The sequence below is a fragment of the Aphelocoma coerulescens genome, chromosome 2, assembly GCF_041296385.1.
Source record: "Aphelocoma coerulescens isolate FSJ_1873_10779 chromosome 2, UR_Acoe_1.0, whole genome shotgun sequence".
NCBI lineage: Eukaryota > Metazoa > Chordata > Aves > Passeriformes > Corvidae > Aphelocoma > Aphelocoma coerulescens.
The window spans coordinates 140,969,007-140,995,797 of NC_091015.1; the positions used below are offsets into that span (position 1 = coordinate 140,969,007).

The 26,791-nt window shown below is 36.8% G+C and overlaps 1 protein-coding gene across 1 annotated transcript in view; it reads right to left on the reverse strand.

The window, feature by feature from the left end:
- Positions 1-26,791, reverse strand: part of CNGB3 (cyclic nucleotide gated channel subunit beta 3) — a 60,739-nt gene that overhangs the window by 17,236 nt on the left and 16,712 nt on the right. The window contains exons 4-10 of the mRNA XM_069005053.1: positions 14,963-15,117; positions 13,325-13,516; positions 12,546-12,754; positions 10,696-10,746; positions 8,660-8,746; positions 6,910-6,974; positions 4,243-4,365 (exon numbers count right to left, since the gene is read on the reverse strand). Coding sequence (XP_068861154.1) covers positions 4,243-4,365; positions 6,910-6,974; positions 8,660-8,746; positions 10,696-10,746; positions 12,546-12,754; positions 13,325-13,516; positions 14,963-15,117 — 882 coding nt within the window. The remainder of the gene's footprint in view (positions 1-4,242; positions 4,366-6,909; positions 6,975-8,659; positions 8,747-10,695; positions 10,747-12,545; positions 12,755-13,324; positions 13,517-14,962; positions 15,118-26,791) is intronic.

The window sequence follows — 26,791 nt, forward strand, 5'->3', positions numbered from 1 at the left end:
TGTCTCTCAGCTTTTAAGGTGGTATTCACATAATCATTTCAGCCCAGGTAGGCATTGTTTCAGGGCTCTCATTTTTGACTTCTCTCAGACTACAGCCAGGATGGGTTTAAGCAGAGTAAAGAAGCAGCCTTTATAAACTAATGAATTCCTTCTTGGTACCTCTTCTAGAGTGATGTGTTCATCAGGTGCCTTCGGGTCTGATGATCTCAGACACACTGAGGAAACTATAACATTTTCACCTAAAAAAGTATGGCTGTGGGTAGCAGGTCTGAAAGTCTGACATGTGAGTTGGGCTGTGCATTCACAGCTTGTCTGGAGGCACAAAACTGTCTTTGCATAGCAAGCACTGGCACATCAGACCTATTGCAAGAGCAATGCACAGCTGATATCCAGGAGACGCATTTCAAGATTTGTCAGTCTCACTGTGCATTGGGCAATGCATACCAAAGGAGAGGAATTGCTCTAGACACGTACAGTGACCATTTTCTGGGACTTCCAGACATCCACTAAGTCTGTGCTCAGAACAGGAAGGCAGAAAGCTACAGAAAAACATAATTGGGATGCAAATAGATGTCTTAAATTTGCCAAAGAAGTTTGCAGACTGCTTGTGGATGACTTGCAAACAGCAGAAGTATACTATGAGCAAAGTGAAACGATTTGTTTTGCCTAAATTTACTGCGGACCTGGAGGGTTTGCATGAGAATTTCAGCTCCCTAGTTTCAGTTTCTCTGTGAACAGTGATGAAAGAGATATACTTCCTTGGGACAATTCAGGACAATGACATTACATTTAATTCCTTGAAAAGGATTTGTCCATTTTCCTCAGGAACTGGGGAGATTGATCTTTTACTTAGGTAGTTAAATTAGATTGTAAATAAACACATATAGTTGAAATTGTCCACTTAAAGAGACCTTTTCAATATGCTGCTACTGTCCTTGCACAGACTCTACACTCTGGTTTTGCCTTAGTGATGCTGTGCTTCTGCATTAGGGGAGACTGAGGTCTTGCCAACTCAAGCTCACGAGTACACTTTTAATGCTGGAAACATTGTGTGTGGCTAATTTGGGTGTGTTGCAGGGAGGTAAAACTGACTGCCTTTTATGCCTCAAGTCAAAGGATTTGACTGAAGGCTGCTGTGCAAAAGAACTCAAACCTTGGACTGACACTAACACTTTAGGGTCTGGACAAGAACTGGAAAAAATAGAGCTTGCAGAAATTTGCAGAAGCACTACTTTGATAATTTTGCTTGTGGTTTGAGTGTTGCGTATAGCTGTTAGTTACAGATTTAGCTCACCAGCTAGTGTGCCTGCTGAGGAACATGTATGTAATCGAACTGATAATGGAAACTGCTGTCTGTTAATTATTTTTAGCCTGGAAAAAGAAAAAAAATCCTAGGAGTGTTGACATTTTTAAGAACTGGTTTTGGCCATAACTATCAATATTTTATGGACACAGAAGGGATTCTGCATAAAGCATTAATGCCACTAAATCAGTGCCAGATCATTTGCTGTGGGTCAGTGTAATCTGAGATGGCTAGAATTTTGATTTACTTGTCAAACTGCTTACTGTCATTTTGTTAAAACTAGCTAAGTAGCTATGTTTGCCTAACCTTTCTGAATATGTTCCCATTCTTTGTGAGACTACTGGCATATTTTGCTTCAAATATTGTCAACCCTGAACGCTCTATGAAAGCAAATTATATGTTCACTGTTGTGCCATAATGTTGTGTATGCTGCAGTACTAGTCACTTTTCCTGACATTTGTTCTTATATCTGCTTTCCACATAAATGAATATACCTAGAAGTATCTTGTCTGATAAGTTTAAATTCACATTGCATCTCCAATTATAACTAATGTTCACACAATGCCTCTCTGTGTGAAAAAATCCTCAAACATTTGATGATTACATTTTATGTCATGCCTAATTCTCTAGGGCAATGACTATCCCATACAGTCAGCATTTGCTGTTGGTAGGATACAAAGCTATACTTTACAAAATGCAGCTCATTGTGGAATACTCTTTGGGGTTCCATGTTCATGGCACTATATATTCCAGCATGAGTTAGATACAGGCAAAAGAATAAAGTCAGACATTCACCAACCAGTTGTCAAGATGAAGTAGATTAATGGCTTAATGAGGTTTACATGGATATATCATAGAATCATTGAATGGTTTGGGTTGGAAAGGGCCTTAAAGATTTTTCAGTTCCAACCCCCTTACCATGGGGAGGGACACCTTCCACTAGACCAGGTTGCTCAGAGCCCCATCCAGCCTGGCCTTGAACACCTTCATGGATTGGGAGACCACAACCTCTCTGGGCAATGTTTCAGTGCCTTACCACCCTTATAGTAAGGGACTTCTTCCTAATATCTAATTCAAATGTGTCCTTTCAGTTTCAAGCCATTTCCCCTTGTTCTATCTCTGCATGCCCTTGTAAAAATTCCCTCTGCAGCATTCATGTAGGCTCCCCTTTAGGTACTGGATGGTGCTACAAGGTCTCCCCAGTGCCTTCTCTTCTCTAGGCTGAACAGTCCCAACTTTCCCAGCCTGTCTTCAAAGGAGAGGTGCTCCAGACTTGTGATTAACTTAGTGGCCTCCTCTGGACTTGCTCCAACAGGTCAATGCTTTTCTTGTATTTGGATATTTATATACCCAAATATGCATTTTATTTCAGAATCTCAGTTTAATGCAGAACTTGAATTGTCATTTTATTATCATTGTTTCTAAAACAAATCTGCTCTAAATTCCATGTGATTGCAGTGTGACTTCATTTGAGAATTTTTTTTGGTCTCCTAATGGAAAAGGTATCACAAAATATTAGAAAACCTGGCCATTGTGAGGACACAACTGCATTGTTTGTGGCAAAGCCAGTAAATAATTTCTACTGATTGTTTCTCTGAGAAAAATGGGAAATATTTTTCTCTGTGAAAAACAGGTAATTCTTTCTTGTTCTTTAGACTGTTCTGAAGAAGCTTGAAGACTGAGTAAACTCTCTATTTTCAGAGTTTTCAGGTTTCTTACTCTCATATACCTTATTTTTTAATTATGAGGCAAGTATTCCCAAGAATCACATTGACAAAAAATATAATGGAAATTGCTTCTGAACTTTTCTTGTCAGATTTCTGCAAACCTCGATCCTGCAGATAAATACCCATCTATAACTTCACTTACGTAAGTGGTCCCACTAAGCTCCATGACCCTGCCTGCACGTCTGACTGCAGTACTCAAGCTGTGTATTTTAGCGGTGTTTGAAAACTTCAAACATGTCATTTTTTTCAAGAGCTAACCCTACTTATTAAACATCAGTGCTGCTTTACACAAAGTGTGTTTTGCTCTCAAAGGCTATTTTCTAGTCTTTCAAGACAGTGACTTGACACCAAACTTGTAAGTCTGACAAAACTACAAACGAGAGGAGCACATCTCCAAGAGAAAGGTGTAAAGTTGTTTAGGTGATGACAGCAGTAGGATACCATATGTGGTTTTGCAATGAATGTAATCAAAGAACAAATTGAGCTTCTGTGGCTTTAACTGTATTATAGCCTTTGAAAGAAATGAATGTTCATAAAATTGAACCTGCTAGATATAAGACTATGCACAGAATATATTATGACTTCGCTGTTTTCTCTTACTTCCTCTCTATCATCTTAATAAATGTTCCTTGGCACCCAACTAGTGCCGTCACAAGGAGCTTGTGGAAAATTGTGCCAATATCCAGTTGTTTCCCCCGAAAACACTCTGCCACATGTTTAAGCATGACCTTCTCAAAAGATCAGAGAGAGCTGGTGGAATTTTGTCAGACCAATCACTGTGGTGTAGAGGGACTAAAATGTTGCACTTTAATGACACAATGCTGTGTGGCAGCAAAAGGAACTCCCAAATTATCCCTGTGTTTCCTTTGAGGGATTGCTATACAATCCTTCTAACAGTTCCTATGTGCATATGCAATCAGTAAGTTTAATTTATGACCCTTGTTGCTTTCTAAATGTTTAATTAAGTTAGTACTTAGCACTGACTCATAAACCTATAAAAGCTGAAAGTAGTGAACTGATTATTCACTGCACCTGCCCTCCAAATATGTGTTAGTATTGAAAACTCCTAATCAGCAGTCATGGTGCTAAAAGTTTGCTATCCAAGCACTTATAAAGTAAGGGCATACCCTGCAACCAGTGGCATGGGAGAAGGACGGGGAGGCAGGAAGGGGCAAAATCAACAAAAATCTCTTGCAAGAGAAAAGGACTTACATGTTTCCTTCGCCGTCATACACCCATCTAGTGCTGCCAATTCCTTCATAGTCTGAAGCCCAATAATACAGGCATGCATTAATGTGCAAGATAAACAGCAAGTATCCAGTTGTTCGAATGACCCTATAAAAGTCAACAGATTTCTGTAAAACAACTTATATTTTTCCTTTATTTTAATATAGACCCCATTACTTTTTTGGATTAATAATGTTAATGTTAAGCATCCACTTAAGTAGTTCCCCACCTGTATTGATTCAATGAAAAAAATGGTTGGCAGTTACCCATCTCTCACATCTGTCCAAGGTCAAATAAATATCTTTCCTAGAATATTTGACATGGGGAAATTTTTAAATTATGGTTCCCTGAGGAGTTTATAGTCCACTTCTTTAAATGGCTATGAATATTTCCAGAAATTTGAAACTATATTAATGAGGGTACAGGGTAAAAATTAATGTGTTTCCCAAACTCTGTCCAAGATAGGCTGTAAACTTGTGAACCAAAGCCAAGAAATGTCTGAGGTCAGAAATGAACTGCTTTACAAGACCTGTAGTAGAAAGCTTGCAGTAGATCCTCTAAATAGCATGATTTAGTCTCTACAGCAGGAATTATATCATTCCTAATCCCAGCTCTTATGATTATGGCCAGTTCTTTGAAGAATATCAATGATGAACTACTTAAGCACCAAGCAGCTTTCTGTTTAATACAATAATGATCTCATTGTATATCCTCTGTTCAGTGCATGGGGATCAAAAGAAATATCTCCTGGATTTAGATCTCTATTGAAATACTCATACAAGCAGGGGATAAATAAGCAGGAAAAGTACAGGACTTGTCTAAGTACAGGCTGGTAGGTAATGAGTTTATCTGCCACAGCTAGAACTCAATGCAGTATGCAGTACAGAATAACTGAATAAGTGGTTTTATGAAAATTTAATAAGATCTAACTAAGTCGGGCCTATAAACAAAGTTAATGGGAGATAATATCTCTGTGGTTGCTACATTAAGCACTCCTTTGCTGCTTCTTCAGCCTTTGCATGCTGTCTTTGGCCTCTCCATGCTGTTAGGTAATCTACCTAAGTGTACACTTCTTCTTTATGATGCTCACAAATGAATACTATTTCTCTGTTTAAAAGTTGGCATGCTTCCAGGACAGTTCTGTTTAGGATTGCAAGCTGTAGAGACCAGCAGATAGCTGTTGTGATCTAGTAATGTTGCACTATTGCCCATGCTAGGTCTTCTGTTCAAGTTTGAATCCATGAAAGACTCCGGAGGTCTGAGTGAAGATTCCAGAAGCCTTTGCTATGTTATATTTCTACAGACATATGTTTAATCTATCACAATGAGAAGATAAGATGTAAGTAACTCTTGCTAGCTCTATTCCTACAAACTCAAACTAGTTAGAGAAGAGAATCCCCCCAGGTATATCAAGTTGCTGTGTAGAAGCTTAGTTTGATATTATCTAGTTAATTGGTGCCTTATTGCTCAAAGTGTGACTATACCAATCCCAGACCAAAGCAGACCAAAGATTTCCACGTTAAAATAAAATGCAGTAGTTTGCGAAAAAAGACTGGGGTTTTTAAGATCCTTTAGCTCCTGCTTGTGCTCTTCTGTACAACTACCTCTGTTCTCCATTTGTCAATGAGCAAAACTGGGAGTCAGTGTTTTCTGAACTATGAATTAGAAAATAGATTCACTTTGTAATATTTAGATTCTGCAGTTTACGTTCTGGAAGTGATTTAATATTGTAAATCTGAGTGGGTCTTTGACCAGGAAGAAAAGACACAAGCAGCAACACACAGTTGTGGTTCTCAACCAATATCATGCTAAAAAACTCTCTGACAAGCCAGAAGTGCTTTGCAGGGTAGCTGACTTATTTCTGCAGCACCAACAGACAAGAACAGTACATACTCCAAAACTGGGACAGGGAAAATAATCTGTTGGTTTTGGTATTACACAAGGTAAATTAGGCCTGATGACATTGACAATAAGGATGACAAAGTAGATGGGTTCATTGGGTCTTATTATCAGCATCACTGACAGCTGAGGGGCCTATGAAACTTGCCATAGCTATGTCCATGGACTACTTGAGTTGGATCCAAAATTCCTTCTGTCAATGCAGAAGGTGGCAGCTCGGCAGACTATGGTTATAATCACTACTTGAGAACTGTGCTGAATTGATCCTCATTCCAACTGTAGTCAGTGCAGTGAAGGATCAAGTTTCTGTATATGCCAGGTTCATGGGGAGAGCATGTTTGAAGAAAAATGTTGACACAGGCTCAGGTTCATAACTCCTATTAAGTACAAATAAACAGCTACTGAGGATTTGGAACTGCTATTAGCAACCTGAAGAAAGTATTCTTAAGCTCTTTCACTGAAGAAACTGCTTTCTGATACTTCTGATCAGTTAAATTTTGGCAGCAGCCTCAGTTTGGTGAATATTTTGCCTGAACCAGGTCAGCTGAACTGAGGTAGATTTCATATGTAAGTGAAGCCTTATATATATTATTTTAATGATTACCATAAAACAGATGTTTTAAAAAACCCTTTAAATTGAACAGTTAAGGATGTATCATATTCCACCCAGTGCTTAACTGACAACTCATGAAATCATATGAAATGCATTCTATGCCAAGCTTTGCGTGCTACTTGAGTTTTATCAGCACATACCTGTAGATGTATGCTTTTTCCATAATAGCTTCCAAACGATCATTAAACTCAAAGAACGTGTTATGCTGCATGGAAAACAAACGAAAGTAATCCAATCAATATTTTTCAGTAAACATCTCTTTTATAGTACTACTGGCATTAATTCACATACACATTTTGAAAATGGATTTTTCAGTAATCAAACTTCCTATAAGCATTGTCCTAGTTCTGGCCAGGACAGGGTTAATTTTTGCAGTAGCTGGGAGGGGTGTGGCTAGGAGTGGATGTTGTTCTGTACCACCTCAGATCATTGCTTCGGGTGGGATAAAGGGTCTCTCTCTTCCAGGGAAGAAAGGTATTCCTTCCTGTTGAGAAAACCTGGCAGAGGGAGCTGTCTGATATTGTTTATTATTGGGGAGTTTTTCCATGTGAATAATTTCTTTTCTTATATCCTCTGTCATTAATGTCCCTGTTAGTGTTCATTTTCTTGTCTCATTGCTGTTTCCAGTAAATTGTTCTTATCTCAACTGGTGCTCTCGTCCTTTTGTGCCTCCAATTGGAGGGGGGAGAGGGCGTAGCCTACGGTTCTAGTGGGAGGATTAAATTGGGGAATACTATTCCTAAACCACAACAAGCATTTAACAAAAATGTGAACTGAAAAGCAAAGATAAATTTGAATTAAATGTCTTTTTGGGTGTCGAAGGACCCCTTAATCTGATTTCAGAAATAACCTTGCTGTTTTATTCAGAGTACTGCAGATGAACAACTCCTACTTCCTCAAACATATATAATTCAAACATATATAATTCAACCATATATAATTGCTTGGGCAACACGATCACAGAGAATTGCATGCATTTTTTCTCTTCCTGAAATTCCAGTAATTCTCCAGCAAGCAATCATGTGTATCAACAACCACATACTAGAGGATATTCTGTGGTATCAACTGCAGCTGTATCGAAGTCTTCCTGTTTAGTATTTGCAGTTGATCTTTAGTGATTGCATGAATCTTTTTTCTTTGTTTTTATTCAATACACAGCTGATTGCCTAATACAAGGTGCTATTTAACTTTTCATTCTTTTATATTATTTTCGTTCTGATTTAAGGAATTTTGAAGTTTTATTGAATACCAAAGTGAGGAGCACCCTCATTTTATTGTCAGAGTTCTTGTGTCTCCCCCCAGCTTTAAATGAAAACCATTTATTTCTCAACATGTTGTTTGTGTGTGCAGAGAAATGCATTTAGCCACAGAGTGGCCTGCTAGGTACTGCTCTAATCCCTTCTCAGACCTTTCATTACACAACTCCAAGTGTCCTTGGACTCGATAACAAAAGTAGGTTTGTGCTTGATAGGTATTCTGTCTATAGTTTATGTTGTCCTTAAAATTACCCCCTTTGCTTTTAAACACTTGACATAAGCAGCAGAAGGGGAAAACACATTGGCATTAGCTGGTGATTTTTTAAAAAATCTTTGAAAACTAAGCAGGTAATTTGAGATTAATCTAATTTAAATAATGTGAAAAAACCAGCTTTAATCAAAAACTACATTTTGAAATTGGGAAATAATAAAGTCAGAAGAAAAATAAGAGAATAAGGGCTTAATTTGGCCAGACTATGACTTGTATTTTTTTTTTTTTAGTTATATTGTACCTTAGCCTGAAGATATTTTACAATTTCTAAGTTTCATGTTCTTAAATACTATAAAAAACTTTCTGTTGTGTTGCAAAAGCATCAGTGCATGGTTAGCCATCCATCACTGACACAAATCTTACCTTTAGCATCCTGTTTACTCGAAGTGCTGGGTTAAATCCAAAGAAGAAGTATAAAATGTCAAATGGAAACACTGATAGCACATCAAGCTGTTGAAGAGTAGAGAGGTCAATTTAAACTTCATAGTATTCATAATGTATTTATTTGCTGTCAAAAATCTGCTTAGACTGAATCATGAGTGCAATAATATTTGAAGAGTCAGCATGCTAAGCATGTAGCTTCCTAAGTACTGGCAGGCAAGATTATCTCTTTGAAAACACCAACAGCTTGGCTCTGCCCTGCTGTGCCTGAGATTTTAATCTGTTTCATGTGGATTATTAACAGTATCTCATATACTTGATTATTAATACATCCCGTTTTTTCAGTTGTAGTTCTGGCCAGACTAAAATGTTTGGCATGTGGCTGGTGAGTGCAGGTGGGGAGGCCACTACACAAGCACTTCTTAAAACTCCTTCAGCTTTTAAAAGAAGGCTGCCTAAAGCAATTTGAGAGAGCACAATGAATTAGATTTCTTTCTTGCAACCTGCAGAAGGCATGTGTTCCAAACAACAGATTCATCATAGGATGATAAATTAGGCTGGGCTTTTTGTTTGGTTGGTTGGTTGGTTTGAGATTTTTCTAAATAGATTTTGTCTTCCATCATATTTGATGCTGCTTCTTCCCATACCTCCAAGGTTTTCAATATCTCCCTGCAGTCCATCAGCTATGTGATTACTCTTCTTATCTTCATGCTTTGTTCTTTCCAAAGACAGAGAAGGAAAGCTGTGGCAAATTTATCTTTTTCTTTTTAAAGATCCTGGGATACCTTGCTTTGTTGCTGTTATTGCTTGGGAGGAAGAGAGGGATGTCAAACTCTGGGCTTCATCTCACTGTAATCAGAAATGCCTTTGCTCTGAGGGGTGTAAATCATGTTGGCAGCAAACAGCCTGCAGCACTGACCTTTTATTCCATGCGAGTAAGAAACAGTTAATACCTGAAGAGTGTGCAAAGCAAACCAAAAAATTGATTGAGGAGAAACAGCCTCTTATGATCTCTCTCTCTCTCAGACATGTCTAAGAGGAGGCAAAATTTAGTCGAAAGTGCATTAATATCAGTAACTGTTAATTAGTACTTAATCATATGACAAATTCCAACATTATATCCATATCTTGCGTGTGGTGAGAACACTCAAATCTCATTAGTTTCTCCAGAAATCAAGAGCCCTAAACATACAGCAAGTGTGAGCTTGAAATAAAACCATACAAATCCACTTAGGTGTCTTGCTTTAAGTTTGACTCTGTCAAACTCATTTGACTGTATATCCTGCACTTTTGGATAGCTTAATCTCAAGTAGTTAAGTAATGATACCACAGTCACTGAAAAAAATTTAACTGTGAACAAGGCAGGTGCAAAAGTAGAGAAGAGGAGGGGGCAATAACTGAGATGCGTGTTTAGTGTCACAGAGCTGTATGTGCATCAGGTATTCAATAAACTACCTACTTTCTGTTGGCAAAAAAACCCCAACATTTAGGAGCAGCATGAACAATTTTCCTAGATCAAATGCATCTTTGTTTTTACAAAGTGCCATGCGCATCAAAATTCTTAGTTTGAATTTTTGACTGCTCCTGTGAGTGATGAGCTGTTCAGTGAGGTACAATGTAGGCACAAGTGCAACGAGGTACTTCATAAGAGTCTACAGAATAGAGTTGTCATGTCTCTTCAAGAGTTTTAATTTTGTTTAATGAATCTCTGGCAAATGGTGCTATTGTCTTTAGTGTGTGCTGGGATGACCTCACAAAAACTAATCAAATTCTATTTTATTAATTTATTATAATTCCAAAATAATATTTAGAATTGCATTTATAAACATTCTGTCTTCCAGTTAAACACTGTTTATGAAGATGGCAGTCTTCAGCTGGTGAGCACTGATATGCCAACGAGCCCATGTTTTCTGGTGATATTCTTAAACCAACAGTGATTTTCAGTGAATGAAAAAAAATCCTGTGAAATCCTACAGCCAGAACTTCATATTGATATCAGTAACACAGGGTCTACTTACCCGAAACTTCACAGTGCTGTGGTAGAATTTCTTCGTTTCCACTTTGTCTGACTACATTGACAATGAAAGGAGAAAAAGTCATAGTCAGGAACAGAATGTCAAGGATGAGCCTCTGCTACTCAACAATAGTAGGGGTGATGACAGTTAAGTTAATGATGGTCTAAAAGTATGAATGGAGAAACATCTGTAGATATTTCTGAGAAGTAGTACTTTTATTAGTCTAGCTTACATTCGATCAGATTTTATTATAACTACTTGAAAAAATGAGGGCTGGGGTTTGTCTGATTTTTTCCCATCTGGATGTTGGTCTAGAAAAGTACATTACATTTTTTCCACAAAACTTCCCTCCTGAGACATCTGTACCACTTTGTGCTCAAGCCAACCCCCTTCAATTTCACAGTAAAAAAATCCTTTTATCTGCAGTGATTCCAAGAAAAATGCAAAGAATATTTTTAATGATGCTGTACAAAATTAGCTCTTTGAATGCTAGCATTAGCATGCTAGCATTACTAGCATTATAATAATCAACACTGCATTCATTATTAATGATTAGCTTTTTATTTTTAAATTGTTCTTCACGGGAACTGATGCTAATATAATAAGAAAGGGTAATCACAAGTACATAAAGAAATTTATCTATTATACTTTCTGTATTTATATCAGGGAAACTTCAAAAATAGATTTAAGATCTTAATCATATTTCCATGCCAACTTTCACTGTTATCAGTTTAAACACTAAACTAAATGCAGGAGATCAGGCAGCAGATGATTTCTGTGCACTAAAATCTATGAATTGTAGAGACAGTTTCAAGGGAAATACAAGCTGAGCTTCATATGTTAGAGTTTTAACTTTGTTCATAAAAACTGAGTTTTGTGGGATTTAGGCAAGATCCAGTTACTGAATGTCTTGGTTTGGAAAAACTCATTCCACTGCTCTGCATTTAATACCTATTGAAATGATATTTTCACAGTTTTGTCTGTAAAGGTGTCAGTAATATCGTGTATGTACAATGTATAAAATTTTTTGTAAAAGCACTGAACTAAAGCTAGTTCCAAATTAGATTTGAGGATATATAATTTTGAATTTTCTCTCTGTTAGGCACAGTAATGTCATACTGAAGTTATCAAAACTTTTTTTTTTCTGAATTAAGTTCCTTTTTTCTATAAGAAGTCAAAGAATCAAAAGCAGAGAAGACTTTAAAGAAATGTTAATGGTCTAGATACCCTTTGGTAGGGTAAGGGCAAGCTTTCAGGTAGCTGATTAAAATTTTATTTTGCATTTTTTCTATAAAAAGATAACACAAAAATAGTAGCAAGAATCAAAATTGAACATACATATTTTCCCAAAACAAATTATCTCAAATGAGTTATTTTCAAAATATCCTAAAATTACAGGGATTTGCTCTGATTTTGGAAAAAAAAACAAACCACCATCTCACAATGCCCTGTCCTCAACTATAATTCTGGCACAAGGCAAATAGAAAGGTGAAAGTTTCACACAAGCATACAAACAGATGCATATATGCATGAATACATATGATATAATCACTGATTCCAGGCAGGAGTCTGTTTAGAGCTATATGCCTGTTTCAGCTGCTCTCATCTGTTACTTTCAAATCTGTTTTTTTCAATTTTTAAGGATTTAAGTAATGGATATGTTTCTTCCTGCATAGGATAATGGAACATCAGTGTAGAATGGAAGGTCAGTGAAGAAGAATGTATGTATCCTTTGATAAAAAAAAAAGTTACATAGACTTGACACAGTGATAGAAAAGAAGTGTCAGATTGGATGAATTTCTAAACTCTAACACACAACTACTGCCCATGGAAGTCCCACTTCCAATACTTACTATTATATCTCCCCCTCTGATAAACCGCACTCGGGGCTGGAAAATTATTAAGTCGCACAGGTAGCAGATGTCACACATTACATCGATGACAAACCAGTATATTGTGTTACTGGGAGTTTGATATGGGAACACGTAGCGCAGGGGAATAAACCAGCAATTCCAGTTATAGGCGATTGTCACAAGCATGAGCCATGCCACATAACGGCGATCTGAAAGGAAAAACACTGGATGTGGAGGGAGGCATGAACTTGGAGTCTATTGTCATTCTTTTAGACACATTCATTCTGCTGTAGTTTCTAGGAATGCTTCTACCCAGAGCAGCCTACCATTCTCCCTTTTGCAACTGGACATGCTGCTAAAGTGATATGGCTTGGAAATAGGAGTCACACAAGGACTGTGCAAAAATGAGAGCAAATAGAATTCAGTGCATCTGAAGAAACTTACATGATCATTTTGCATGCTGCTTGTGTATATTATATTTGACAGAAGAATTTTTTGTCTCTAATGAATGTACATTCATTAGAGTACAAATTCCAGGTCAAGAAACAGAAGACTTGGGTTCTGATTCTGGTCAGTTTGCATAACATTTTTGTGCATACCATCTTTACAGCTGGTGTCACTTTTCCCTGTTTGTAATAAATATTGTTTAGGACAGGACCTCTGTGTCCCTGGGAGCTGCAAACTGGAATATGTATCTTATGGTGGCTCACAGGTGCCGTGTAAAACCAGACCACTTCAATATGACTTAACCCCAGTCTATTAAACAGCTTTTAATTTACCTGTGTATGAGTCAATTGTATCTGGTAGCTTCATATACTCCATGTATTTTTTCAGTGGAGGTTTCTTGAATTTACAGCACAGCATATCACAGTAATGATCCTCCTCTGGCTTTGTTTCTGCCTCCTCTTTCTTTTCTTCTTTTTTTTCATCTTTTTTTTCTTCTTTTGGTGGGGGTGGAGGCTTCTTTGGTGCTAGACACATAGATTACCAAAAACACTGACATTTTCATAATGGCTCAATTAATACACCCTGTTTTAACATGAGCAAAAGCTTCATTATGTTAAAATATCTTCTACAAACCCTGGGCAGTGACTAAAGTTACAATTCATTATATTAAATACATAGAAAAACACTTGAAGAGTAAAATCACTACTGGTATAAATATGTGCATCTGCTATCATGAACAGGGCACTTATGTTACACAGTACAATCTCTATATTGCTGAATTTCCCTGGACAGTGCCTGTAAGTTATGCCTTTTATAAGATTGACAAGAAAACTGCTAATTTATAATTCAGCATTCATTAATGCAACTGAGGATTTCTCCTTACATGACTGTTGCAAAGAATGAATGCAGTGAGGGTGGAGATAAGAAAAGATACCTGTGCCATGGGCTGACCTCTCCCCTCTCCTGATACCTGATATGTGAGATGCAGCAGGTGAAACTAATGGGAAGCCTATGGTTTTGTACATTTCTAGGCTTATAAAAGTCTTGTAGCACTCCTTCAAACCCCATTCTTCTGTCTTTGAGCTGGATACTGTTGTTTGCACATGTGTCCTATTAATTCTGGTGGTTTTACCTCTGATTAGGATACACAGTCTTAGCAGTAAACTGGCAAACTGAATCTATAATAAGTTAGGAAATAAAGGTCATAAGTTGTACAAAGAGAACAAAAGTGGTAGATGAGCAAAGAAATAATTTTTTAAAAAGAAATTTGCTTATCAGTTGGAATAGTTTATTATTCTTCAGGCACCATTTTTTACAGCTTTTTAAAAAAACACCTAAGTGATGAACAGTTTTAAAAAGTGACAGAACAAAAAATCACTACACTCAATTCTTTGTGGAAAGGAAAAGGAAAGTTAAACTTTCCCCTGAAGAGGAAAAGCACTGATTTTTGTTTTATGTTTCATATTTTGTCAAAAGTCAATAATTAATTAATGTCAGATGAGTCTGCTCGATTTAAAGCATGGACTTAAAGTCCTCAGTGTGTCCAGATTTCTGTCAAAGCTAAAATTTTATTTGCTTTATTTACGCAGCAGGTCTCATATCAAAGTGACTAACATCCACTCATAAGATATATATGCTTCTTCATATGTTTCCAATTCATCTCCATGAATAAACATATCTGGAGGTTACTTCAAAATACAGAGAACTTCTTGACATGGATGATTTTAGATACTGCCTCTGGTTTTTCCCCAAATTCTTCAGTGATGTCATTCAAAAGGACATTGTACCTAAGGACTCTGGCGTACTGTAGAGAAATAGGGATAAGTTGACTTCAGTGGGCACAAAATGATCCTTTCCAGTGGATAAACATACTATACTTACAAAATAATTATCACAGTATTTTCTGTTGCCACAAAATTATTTTCAGTTTTAAGCTGAAGAAATGCATAGCTGTTTCTAGAGTCACTTACAAGCTGTAGGACTTCCTTCAGGTGAAGATATCACTGGGTCATTCAGCTTTTCCTTATAGACGTCTGCCCTTTCACGCAATCTTTTGACAATCACTTGAAGTTGGGCATCAGCCAACTCATTTGTTTGTAAACCTGGACGTTTTGGGTTCTGTACGCTAATTAAAACAAAAGAGAAAAAAAGCTTAATGTCCTGGAAATGAATGGAAGGAAACAGTGGTAATTCTATTTCTGAGCTGAAGTCATACATTAAGATTGGATCTTTACTGAGCACAGTGCATATTCATATCACTTAATTCATGCTAATTGGAAACCTAAGTTACCTCCTCTTGCCTTCTGCTCATGCCAGCAGCAGTCTGTGTAATTTCAAGCAGAAAAGGTCAAGGGTACCCTGTTTATCCTACTGTGCTAATGGCTTCCCACCACTGCTTTTCACCAAGTTCTACTGTGGCTGTGTAAGGCCTAGAGCTTGCCTGATGTATTCACTAAGTTAGTTACAAGGCATTCTCTTCACATCTGTGTATAAAAATGTGCTTGTTGTTATACGGTAATGTCCTAATGATGACAGGAAATGCAGATGGGGGAGGAGAGACTTATGCTTACTTTATAATTTCTAATGTTGGGAAAATTTATTTCATCTATGTTTTTTATGGTTTGTTATGGCTAACATGAGGTAAAAAAAAATTGCGTCTGTTTTCAGTGGAACAAAACACTGGTCTTCTTGCTGAGGTTTCCTCTTTTTCTGCTAAGAGTTTGCTCAGGGTCATAGTAATACTAAGCTGATATTCCAGCACTCACAGCATTCAAATCTGAGGACTATTGATTTTCAAACACCTGAAAACTCATACTCTGCACTGAAACTAATGTTTTCATTAGGTTTTATGCATGCTGAACAGTCAAATAGAAAATCTTGGTGAAAGCAATTCTTGATCAGCTCTTCTGTGCTTATTCTTACTTGAAATGTCATCCTCAATTACTTGGTACTGTCTGATTAGGCAGACTGGGTTTGTTTTTGAGTGCCACTCAGCTGTCAGCTGGGGCATATATTTGGACTTCCTCTATGTAGAGACCAGGACATGGGATTATTTTCTATATCCTCTACTCAACACTTCTCAGCTGATGTGATACACCAATGTCAGAGATGGCTGGAAATAGCTGTGACAGCCACAGGGTAGCTCAAGGGCTCCTCCTGGCCTGGTCAAAATTGCCACCCCTGTACTGAAATCCTGAAAGCTATGCCTGATATAGGGGCTACAGCAGGGAATTGTTCTTTCTTCCTTATCAGTTTTTCAGCTCTGTCCCAAGTACCACAAGGATGTGGCTACAGCAAGAGCAGCAGCAGACCAAGAGTGACATATGCTTGAAGTGTCCAGATTCTTGAGAAAATCTTCCCAAATGTGAGTAGAGGGGAAAGTGGTATGACAGTAGGGAAGAAATGAAAACCACTGCAAAATGATCTTTGAATAAACACCATGTCTCCTCAAGACCTAAACCTACTTTGAAATTTCTAACAGAAGGAGCTGTAACTAAAAAAAGAGTGTGTCAGAGTGGGATGTGTGTAGCTTTTTGAGAAGCAGTTTTCTGGAGACCCAACACAAATCACAGTGCCCGAGGAAGTATAACAAGCATGTGAAAATCCTTCAGCAATAAAACCATTGGATAAAGTGGAGATATGCTGTTAGAAGCATCAGAAGAAGCAAAAGCTTGGAATTATATACTTGTCATTCCTCTAATTTAAGTCTTGTATACTGTCTAATTTTTAAAACTCCCCGGTCAGGAGATTAATCAAAACGGTTCTGATGCATCTTGTAATCTCATCACAGTTCCTTTTGTGTCACATTGCCCCTTTGCCCAGGCTATCTGCAATGTAATGACATCCTTTCTTGTTTTGAGCTAACATCTCACAATTAGTTTTTGCTTCTGTGCAAAGAATTTAAAATAACTCTTAGTCTTTGCTGTTGCTGTATTTGGTCAGGTGGTTAGCTATCTTATAGTTAGATACCACTCACCATAAGTGTCATGCCAAAGGCCCCTTCTATCTTCTTTCTAGGAATAAACTACAAATTGCTTGAGATTTTCCTCTTATTTCACAGACTTTCCAACAAAAGTTAAAGTCTCCTCTACCATGAATTTGGTGCAATGTAGCACACAGGAACCATGTTTCCATTTGGTACTGATTAGAATCTGTGTGACTTCGTTTAAAGTTATTTGCCCCACAGTTGATGAGAAATTGATTTTCCTTGGCCTACTGCTCATTTGGCTTGCATTGCCTCCTACTCCATTATTTTCTTGTAACAAAATGCTTACTTTAAATTTTCTTTGGTTAATATGGATGGAAGAAGCTGCATGTTGAACACTGCTGATTTGAGGATGTTTATTGTATATGTACTTTGTGTGGATGTGCACTTTAAATTGCCTGGGCTAATGAAGCCCATTTAAACTTCACAAAATCACTTTGAATTAAACTTGACTCCTTCTCTTGCATGATGTGGTGCTATGCTACAATTTGGTTCTAAGCTGTAATTCTTCAAGATTTTTTTTTCTTTAAACCATTTATTTTTGACCTTTGTGCTGTATGTTACAACAGGCCTAGGTCTATATTACTTACTCTCCATGTAGTCCTTTACAGAGTGGAAATGTTGTTTCCCTGTGCAAGTAATAATTTCATGTGGCCTAGGAAATGAAAATCAGGACTGCAACTCATGTGCTATGCACACAGTCACGTTACTACCTCAAACATATTTTGTTTAATGATAGCAATATATGTAACATGAGAAGTATAATAATATAGTTTTCTGATATTTTTGATTTGTAGATTTTATTTTTGTAACTTGTAGATTTAAACTCGTTTGTTTAGTGATAAAATTGCAGTGACTTTATTATTCCCAAGTCACAAGAGAAGATTTAGACACCTATAGACTATTTAAAGAATATCACCTTGAAATAGGCTATGGAAGTACTGTATTGAGTGTACTAATGTATGCAACAGCTGTCAAGTACTGTGGCTTGAAAGTTTTCTGTGTTAAGAGTTCAAACAAACAGTGATAAAAAATACAATAGTTGTTTCAGAAGGTTTGCCCTTTTCTAAGTTGCAATTTAGGGTTTGATTCCTTCCTGTTTCTGGCCATAAACACCAAATACCTGAATTTGATTCCATCTTTTATCTACCAGGTGACCCCTGAGAAAAAGTATTTCATAAATGTATGCTGCCTGGAAAATATCCATAACACTTTTTGCTGATTTCAGTTATAACCCTCTTCTTTTGCAGCACTTAAGATAACTTTCTGCTAATTACATGGAAATAAGAGTTCTTGATCTTGCAATAGAGCTTTCAATGCTTTTATTGAGCTCTGACGCTGTGATTTAGGATTGCATTTACAAACTGTGTCCTGAAAAAAATAATTTGTCTTTTCTGAATAAATTATGAGGAATCCTCTAATTCAGATAAACAAATTTCAGAAGGATATGATAATATGCAAAACATGATGGTATAGATGAGAAAGATTTCGATGAGACAGAAAAATGCCATTCCAGGCATCATGAAATGTACTGATTCAAAAACACATCCTCAGTTTTTGCTGACACTCCCAGTGTGAGTAATGCCATAGAAGCCCTGAGATCCAAGCCTAAGATCACTCATCCTAAATTACTAGGAAAACTAGTAATAGAAAAAACCCAACATGTTAGTCACTTGCTTGGTACAGCAACAGAGGTATTCCAAAAAGCTAACTTTCACTATTTTTATTATGCTGTCTTTATTGTCCAAAGAAGGCTTCCCTGAGGAGAGGCTCAGAATGACTGAAATCGGTTTCTGCTCTGAATTGCCTGTGAAGAGAGACAATTCTCCTTTACCTGCACAGGATGCTGATGGTCTTTTAGGAGTGAGCTTTAATATTCTCTTTTATGATTTTGGTACAAAATGTAGCTGTGTACTAATGATGTTTAATAAGACATTGGATTTGGAAGATTAGAAAGTAGGAATGATTCCTATGCAGGAAAATTTGAATTATTTAGTCCAAGTAATAGAAATGAGGGCAAATCTAATGCCCCATACTGCAGACATATACTTAGAATCAATTTGTAAGAATTTCTGCTGTAAATGCTGGGATCATCAGTTGCAGGTGAAAAATGGATAAATATCCAAGTGTTTAGTCAAGGGGAAGGTGCCTATGAGCCATACATAATCTGGCTATGAAAAACACTGGTGCAAATGTAACTGTAGGTGCATATGACATACTGCCAGGGAAGTAAGGATTAGTATTGGGATATAAGCCCATGAGAAAGTTTTTCTGACCAGCTATACGCAAAAGGTGAATTCCCATAGGAGATTCTAGAAAGTCTCTTAGAATGGCCAAGGCTACTGGGAACATGACTTTGAAAAGCACAACAAAGCAGATTGAGACATAATATGATCATTGTCTATCAGTTCAAATTTTGATGGAGAACCATGGGAAAAGAGGCATTTGATCTGAGAAAAATTATTGTGAGAAGAATAGATGTGAATAGAAGTGCAGTGAATTCGCATGAGTTAAACGTCTGAAGAAAGTTTTCAAGCCTTTAATGGCCAGAATTCTAGGCAGCCTTTACTAGGAGGGAGGAGAGGCTGAAACAAGTGTGACAGACTTCAAGATTATATTAGCTAAGATCATGAAGACTGTTGTAGGCTGTGATTCCCAACAAAGCAAAAGAATGTATATATCATGACAGGAAATCCTTTTCAGCAAACAAACTTGAAATATATAAAGGTTTGGGAAGTGGTTAAGTGACTTAACCTGTATATTTACCACCTACTTAGTCTACTTCTTCCAAAACTCTTAAGAGCTCAAGTATTAAGAAAGTAAATTTCTACGTTAAATATATTATCTTAAGGTCTTGGAACAAGCTGTTCACACATTAGATTCCATGAAATTTCAAAAAGCTCTTAATTAAATTTTAATTTTCCTTAACAGTCTTGAAACTAGTGTCTTCCTCTGACCCATCATCTTTTCCTGTAATCACAGAATCATCAAATTTGGAAGAGAACTTCAAGATCATCTAGTCCAACAGTCAACCCAGCACCATCATAATTATTCCTAAACCAAGTGCCACATTCAGATGCGTGCCTGAGCAATTTATTCCAATGCCTGACCACTCTTTCAGTGATAATTTTTTTCTGATATCTAGTCTGAACCACACTTGGCAAGGGAAAGTGTCTAATAAAAACCCATCTTTACTGATACAGAAGATTGACTTTTTCTATTTGCTGCATTTTTGGCATTATATTAACTTTGCAATAAAACAGAACAAAACACATTTTTATTTTCGGATTGTTCTTCATAACACAATTTTATTTTAAACTGATTTTCCTTTCCTTTCCCTTACTATATATTTTATTACCTTTTTCATTAATTTAAACATAGTGATATAATATTTCGGTTGGTTTTGGTTTTACGTATATATAAGCAAGAATGGGCCATAAGCATTTATGAGCTTTATGCAGACAACATATAAATAAATCTTTCCATTGGAATTCATGACTTTCCCTTAGTTCAGAATCTTTGTGCAGAAATCTGGCTTGTTCTTGAAATAAAATGCAGAGATCATCCATTTCCCAGATCTTATGTTGTATTCATAAAGCAAAACAGATATGGAAGTAACAGTTTTCAAGGAAGGCACTATCTTTCAGACTTATCTACTCGTATTGAACTCAGAACAAACTTCTTGATGCAATGCAGACTGAAATCTAATAATCTAGGCTGCAGAGACTCCTGCTTTTTAGCTCAATTTTTTTCACACCAACTACTTTGACAATCCTCCTAGTTATTCAGTCACAACAATCTGTGAATCCTCTAATCTTCTTTACAGTACTCTCTAAGGAGAAGTCTGTTTCAATGCTGAACACATGGAACTCTCACTGAGGTACCAGATTAAAATGTGAATAAGATTTTATTTTAATTAAAAATTCTGCAGTAGGAACTATAAAAGTAGTAGAAAGAAAGAAGTATGAATATTGAAAGTATCAATTAGCTATGAAAAAATCACCTTTCCTTAAGGTAACAGGTGATATAAAATTCTTAATTGCACTAGCTATTTACTATAATGTGTAAAATAAGGTCAGCATAATTTCTAATACTAATTGCTTTAGAACAAAGGTATAATAGTCTAATGAAGTAATCCTCATTTATTTCCTTATCTGGTGCTGTTGAGTCATTGGGGCTTTCTTATCTATAAGTAATTAAATCTGTCTGGGGCATCTGCCACTTACCAGGAATTTAAAAAGATATTTCTTATCATGTACACATAATGTCTGTTACATTCAAACACATTTAAATGCAAACTCATAATTTATTTACATAAGCCTATAATTTATGGCCATGTACAAAATAATTTAATCAGAGTAGGATCCGATGCTGTACAGAATTCATGAGAACAGCACAAACCCTTCTTCCTATTTTCTATCTTTCAGTTTTTCTTAATATGCAGGGAATTAAAAGCTAAAATGAAAATGCCATAAAATTTCCCATTATGAATGTTTTAAAAGGTTGAAAAAAGTCTCAAATTTTAAGAACTTGATTTCCAATACATGCTTTCATTTCTTGTCTGTTTTTATAGACTCCCTAAAATAATCATACAACCATAAGGCTGTAGAGAAGTTTGAGACATCCTGTCCCCACAGTTCAAAGCAGGATGAGGTACACCTGACAGATTCTTATCTAGCCTTTTCTTAAATATGTATAGCCGTGGCTGTTCCATAATCTTCCTAAAGAATTTATTTATGTGCTTCATTTTACAATTTTTTTTTCTTGATGTAAATCTATTTTGGTACAATTTGTCCTATGCACTTTGAACATGGGGTAAAATGTGTTGTCCCTTCTCTTTCATCTCAGTTGTTGGCCATTTGAACATTTTAATTTTCTCACTTTTTTTTTCAGGTTTTTTTTTCAAACAAAAAAAGATTTGGTACAAGGGTAATAATTGTATGATGACTAAGAATATCAGTTAATTCTATAATTTTCAGTGTGTGCTCCCAAATAAGAATTGTTTTGCTGATACTAGCTTCAGGAAGCTCTATTTAAACTAGCTAAATTAGAAATGAAAGAGAAAAAAGTAATGGCATAGTTTCAGCTTGTGTGGCAACTAAAGTTGCTCCAGTACAGGGAACCCTGACAGACTTTTACTGTACACTGAGCGTCATGCCATGGCCATTGTTGCCTAGGCTAATTATATAAAATTATCTTGGTGTTACAAATCTACCTTCATTAGGGTAAACTGTTATACAGCAACCTGTGTAGGAACTCACTACATGTACCTTTCCCAGGATCACAAAGAAACGTGGAGACAAAGAACCTATTCCTCTGAGATGACTTCCATTTACAGCTATTTAAGACCATCCTTTTCCCTTCTGCAAGATCCTGACATATTCCTTTCCAAATGCAGCAACAAAGTAGGCATGTTCACTGCAGACACTGGCCATCACATTTCGTCTCCTGAATATCATTTACCCAGGGCACTGAACAAAACTGGGCTGCCAGATGTGTTTGACTTCTCATCTGATCCTCATATCTCCACCTGTCACTGTTTCCTCTGTTCCTCTCTGGGGCTGTACAACATGGGATGTTTTCATCCTAAATTGCTAAGATTTGGAAAAAGAGTAAATAACTGGAGACAGGGTGTTTTAATAAAATATGTTGGACAAGGTTAAACATAGGCATGAATATTTACACTTGTCATGGAGTAATAAGTTTACTTTTACTAAATGATAATAAGCATTATGTCTTAGATTTCTATGTCTTTTAGATTTATCAAGAAAGGCCTTGATATATTTGCAAGTGTTTGGTACAAATGTGATTTAAATACAAATGCAATTTAAATATAAATGTTTTATATTACATATAGTAGTGTACCTGTCACAATGCTCATTGCTTTGCTTTTTTCCCCCCAAAATTACTCAACATATAATAGCAGAGATAACATTTTGAATAAATTATAATTTCTTCCTTAATAAAAATTTCTTCTTAGTCTGAAAAATATTAGGTAAATGGAGGATTTACACAAAATGCACAGAAATTGCTTCTAATTAAAGAAATCAATCAGTGGCAAAGTATGACAAACTATACTCTTACTTTGTTATATGTTCAAGAAACCCAATTTCTTCCATTGATACAGTTAGCAATGAATATATGTGAATATTATGAGCATATGATTTGAAATAACGCAAGGGGAAAAAAAGCAGCATTTCAGTTTGTATAATGACATTCCTATTCTTTCCTTGCTTCATTTAATCTTCAATGAAAAACTTCTGAATCCACTACTTTTTAATTTCAGGCTACTGACTTGATTGTCATGCAGAGTGAGTGACATTAAATAGCAAGGGTAACTGCATCCTGCAGATTGGATGGAATTTAAAGGCTCTAGGAAAATACATCTCAGCAAAGATTACAGCAAGTTTAATCCATTTTGGTACAGGCAGCACACCACCACCTTTCTATTTAGTTTGCAGGTTCTCAATGTAGTGATTTCAGAAACTCAAGTCCGAGAACTAGAAGTGACAAGCTCTGAAAAAAAACTGTCTAAGTAGAGGGAATATAAGTGCTAAGAAAAGTATTTTTATTTTTTAACACATTAATGTCTTTTCAGTCAGGCTTAAAAAACATACTGGATGCATTCTATCTGTTTACAATTTCAAGTACTGTAGTGATTAGCTGGAAACAACTAAGGAAATGTATTAGCCTCTCCATAAAATGTACTTGTGTTTAATCTGGGATTTTTCATAAGGCCCAGCACTGGCCTTGTTTTACTTCATCTAAATTTGATTGGAGTTTATTGCCACGAGTGCCATTTTCTTACATCCCCAGTGTTCCTACAGTAATCAAGGATTTCTAGACACGCTGCAGAGGGTTGATACTGGGTCTGTCTCACTAATGTGCTCAGATTTTGTTATTGTGATAGGACATGGTTCCTCTAAGGTGCATCTACTCGGTGAATTGATGTGTTGTAACTAGTGGATGGCAAGCAGTAATAAGCACAGTAATTTTCTTGGTCGAGGTTACTGAGGTAAATGAAGTGCATTACTCACTAAGAAGATGCTACCAGCAGGAGTTCTCTTTATTAACCTGGCTATGCACCACATAGCAAATTGCCTCTTAATCTTTGTTTTGTTTTCTTTTCTTGCTATTAGCCAAATTAAAGAGGAAAAAAAATCTTCTTTATAGAAGGACTGGTAGAGTCTATTAAGTAATAGGATGTGGATATGAGAAAGGCAAACCACAAGCATGAAGTTCAGTTTACCTGAACCACCCATGCTCATATGGAAGTTTGCAGTACTGGAGCTCCCTTTTTTGGGAAAATGTTGAAAGTTGTGTTTCTGCATTTGAAAAAGCAGAATCAGATGAGTACACTTTCTAGGTGGGAATGCTGGGGTTTTTTGTATAAATTTATTATTTTATTAAAATTTCCTTAGTGCATTTTATATAACATATTCTGTTTGTAATAGCTAGATTCTGAAGAGGGCATATCAGATGCAATTTTTTGTTCCTCTCTAAACATAACTGAGCATATGTAAGATTTTGAGATAAAATCTAAGAGCATTGGAAGTCCCAGTTACCTACTGCATTTCTTCTTCCTTTATGTGGTCTTGAATATTTAGCCTCCAAATATGGATTATTATTTTATGCAGTATTTTGTGCAGTGGGGTTCATGATCTTTGTCTGGGGTTTCAGTGCACTGCCTTAGTATAAATAGTACATTGTAATCTCTTTGCTAATCTGGGAAGATGAAGTACTTTTACAAATTCAACAGGGTTTAAAGGCTTTTAAGACACAGAGGAGAGGTCATAGAAGCTCTTTGCGTCCCTCCATTTTCTGTGATCTTTGCTCTCAGATGCTTTGTTTACCTTCTTCCATACTCTACTTTTTCCAGGACTTGCTACAACTTTTTTGTCTTGTACCTTGAAGCTTTGTGCTAGTTTCTTGTTAATAAGACTCCGCTGTCTTCTATTAGAGTGCAAATGAGGTGCCGAGTGTTCTTCTGCTCCCTCATTTCTTGCTGTGAGGAGACAGTGTAGTCTCAGCCCACCCTTCCAGAGATTATTATTACTCAGCAAATAGCTATTAATGAAAATTACCTGTTTTTCTGTTACATTATCGATAAACATAGAGGGGAGAAAAAATATATTGGAAGACAGAGCCAGTTTGTGTGCAATTCTATCCCAGCCATTAGGAAGCAGACATTAAATTTTTCAGTCACTAGGCTGTAATTCAGCGCTTGGCACATCATCCATTCTCCTGGGTTTCTTCTTTCAGACATAGTGTTCAGATGGCTGAGACCAGTGCTGTGTGTCTCTACTCTTTATTAACATCCATCACTGTGTACTGCAGTATTTTAGAAAATGAGGATGTGCTAAGAGGGAAAGACCTTTTTTTTCCCTCCCCCCCATTTTTAAATTTATTTATTTATTTTTCTTTTTAAATTTTTTTGCAGACAAACAATGTCTATTGGAATTTTTAGGAGCAAATGCATTGTCAGTGTTGTCATTCATTTAGCAAGCAAAAAAAAATATTTGCTCTTTTAGAGGAAATTAAAAAAATATGCTGTTCCAAACAGGAAAACTGCCTTCTTCCCTCTTCCTTATTCTAGTGTCTGAGCCTGCACAGGTGCATTTTAAAAAATTAAATGTCCTAGTAACAGCAGATAAGGTGAAAACTTTTCTATTAGCATTTCCATGAAAGTTTAAGTGCTCTGGATGTATATGATTTGTGAAAAAATATATACCCACAAACCTTATTTCATTATGTATATTACTCAGAGTCAATGGGCATGCTGATGATTTTTTGCAGATCAAATAAATTTTGATTAAAGTTTGACTGTTGACAGATGATTAGTATAAGAAAATAGTCTATATAAATTAATTGCCCTGGGACTTCCAGCAGGACTTCCACCCACACTCTATTGCCCATGGGTCTTTGTTGTCCACTTCAGGTCAGGCCTTGGTCACTGCCTGAGTTATGTCTAGGTGTGTCTACCTCCAGTTCTCTCTGGTCCTGTCTCCTAGATAGACTTTGGACCTGTTTTGTAGCCTTGTCTCCAGCCTTGTCTCTGACCTTGTCTTTTTTGCTCCTGACTGGACTCCCAGGATGGACTCTAAACCTGGTCCATCACTTTGCCGTTTTGATGGAGCCTTTTGCTAGGATCTTGCTCTGCTTGCTATGTTCAGACCCTGTGAGGCTGAACCTTGCTGGTTAAGGGCACTGCTTGTGCTGAGGTTATCCTTGGCTCCCATCTCCTCTTCTCTCAGCGGGCCCTTGCTGCAACCTGAAATATATCTGGGCAGAGTTGAAAATTCCAGCTAAGGAAATTCTAGCTGTGATTTTGCCAATCTTGATTTCCATAACAATATCATAGAATCACAGAATTGTTTGATTTCCAAGAGACTTTTAAGACCTTTAGTCCGTCCCATCTGCTTTGGGCAGTGACCTTGTCCACTAGATCAAGTCGCTCAGAGCCATGTCCAACCTAGCCTTGAACACTTCCACAAATGAAGCATCCACAACTTCTCTGACAAACCAGTGTCTCACCACTCTCATCACAAAAAATTTCATCCTCATATCTAGTCTAAATCTGCCCCCTTTAAAGTCATTACCCCTTGTAGTATTGCAAGAACAATCACAATTCTCTTAGCCTTTCCTCATAGGAGAGGTGCTCCACCTTTCTGATTATTTTTATGGCTCTCTCTAGACCAAGTCAAGGTCTTTCTTGTACTGAGGACTCCAGAGCTAGATGCAGCACTTCTGGTGGAGTCTCAGCAGAGTGGAGTAGAGGAGGGTAAATCACCTCCCTCGACCTGCTGACAACACT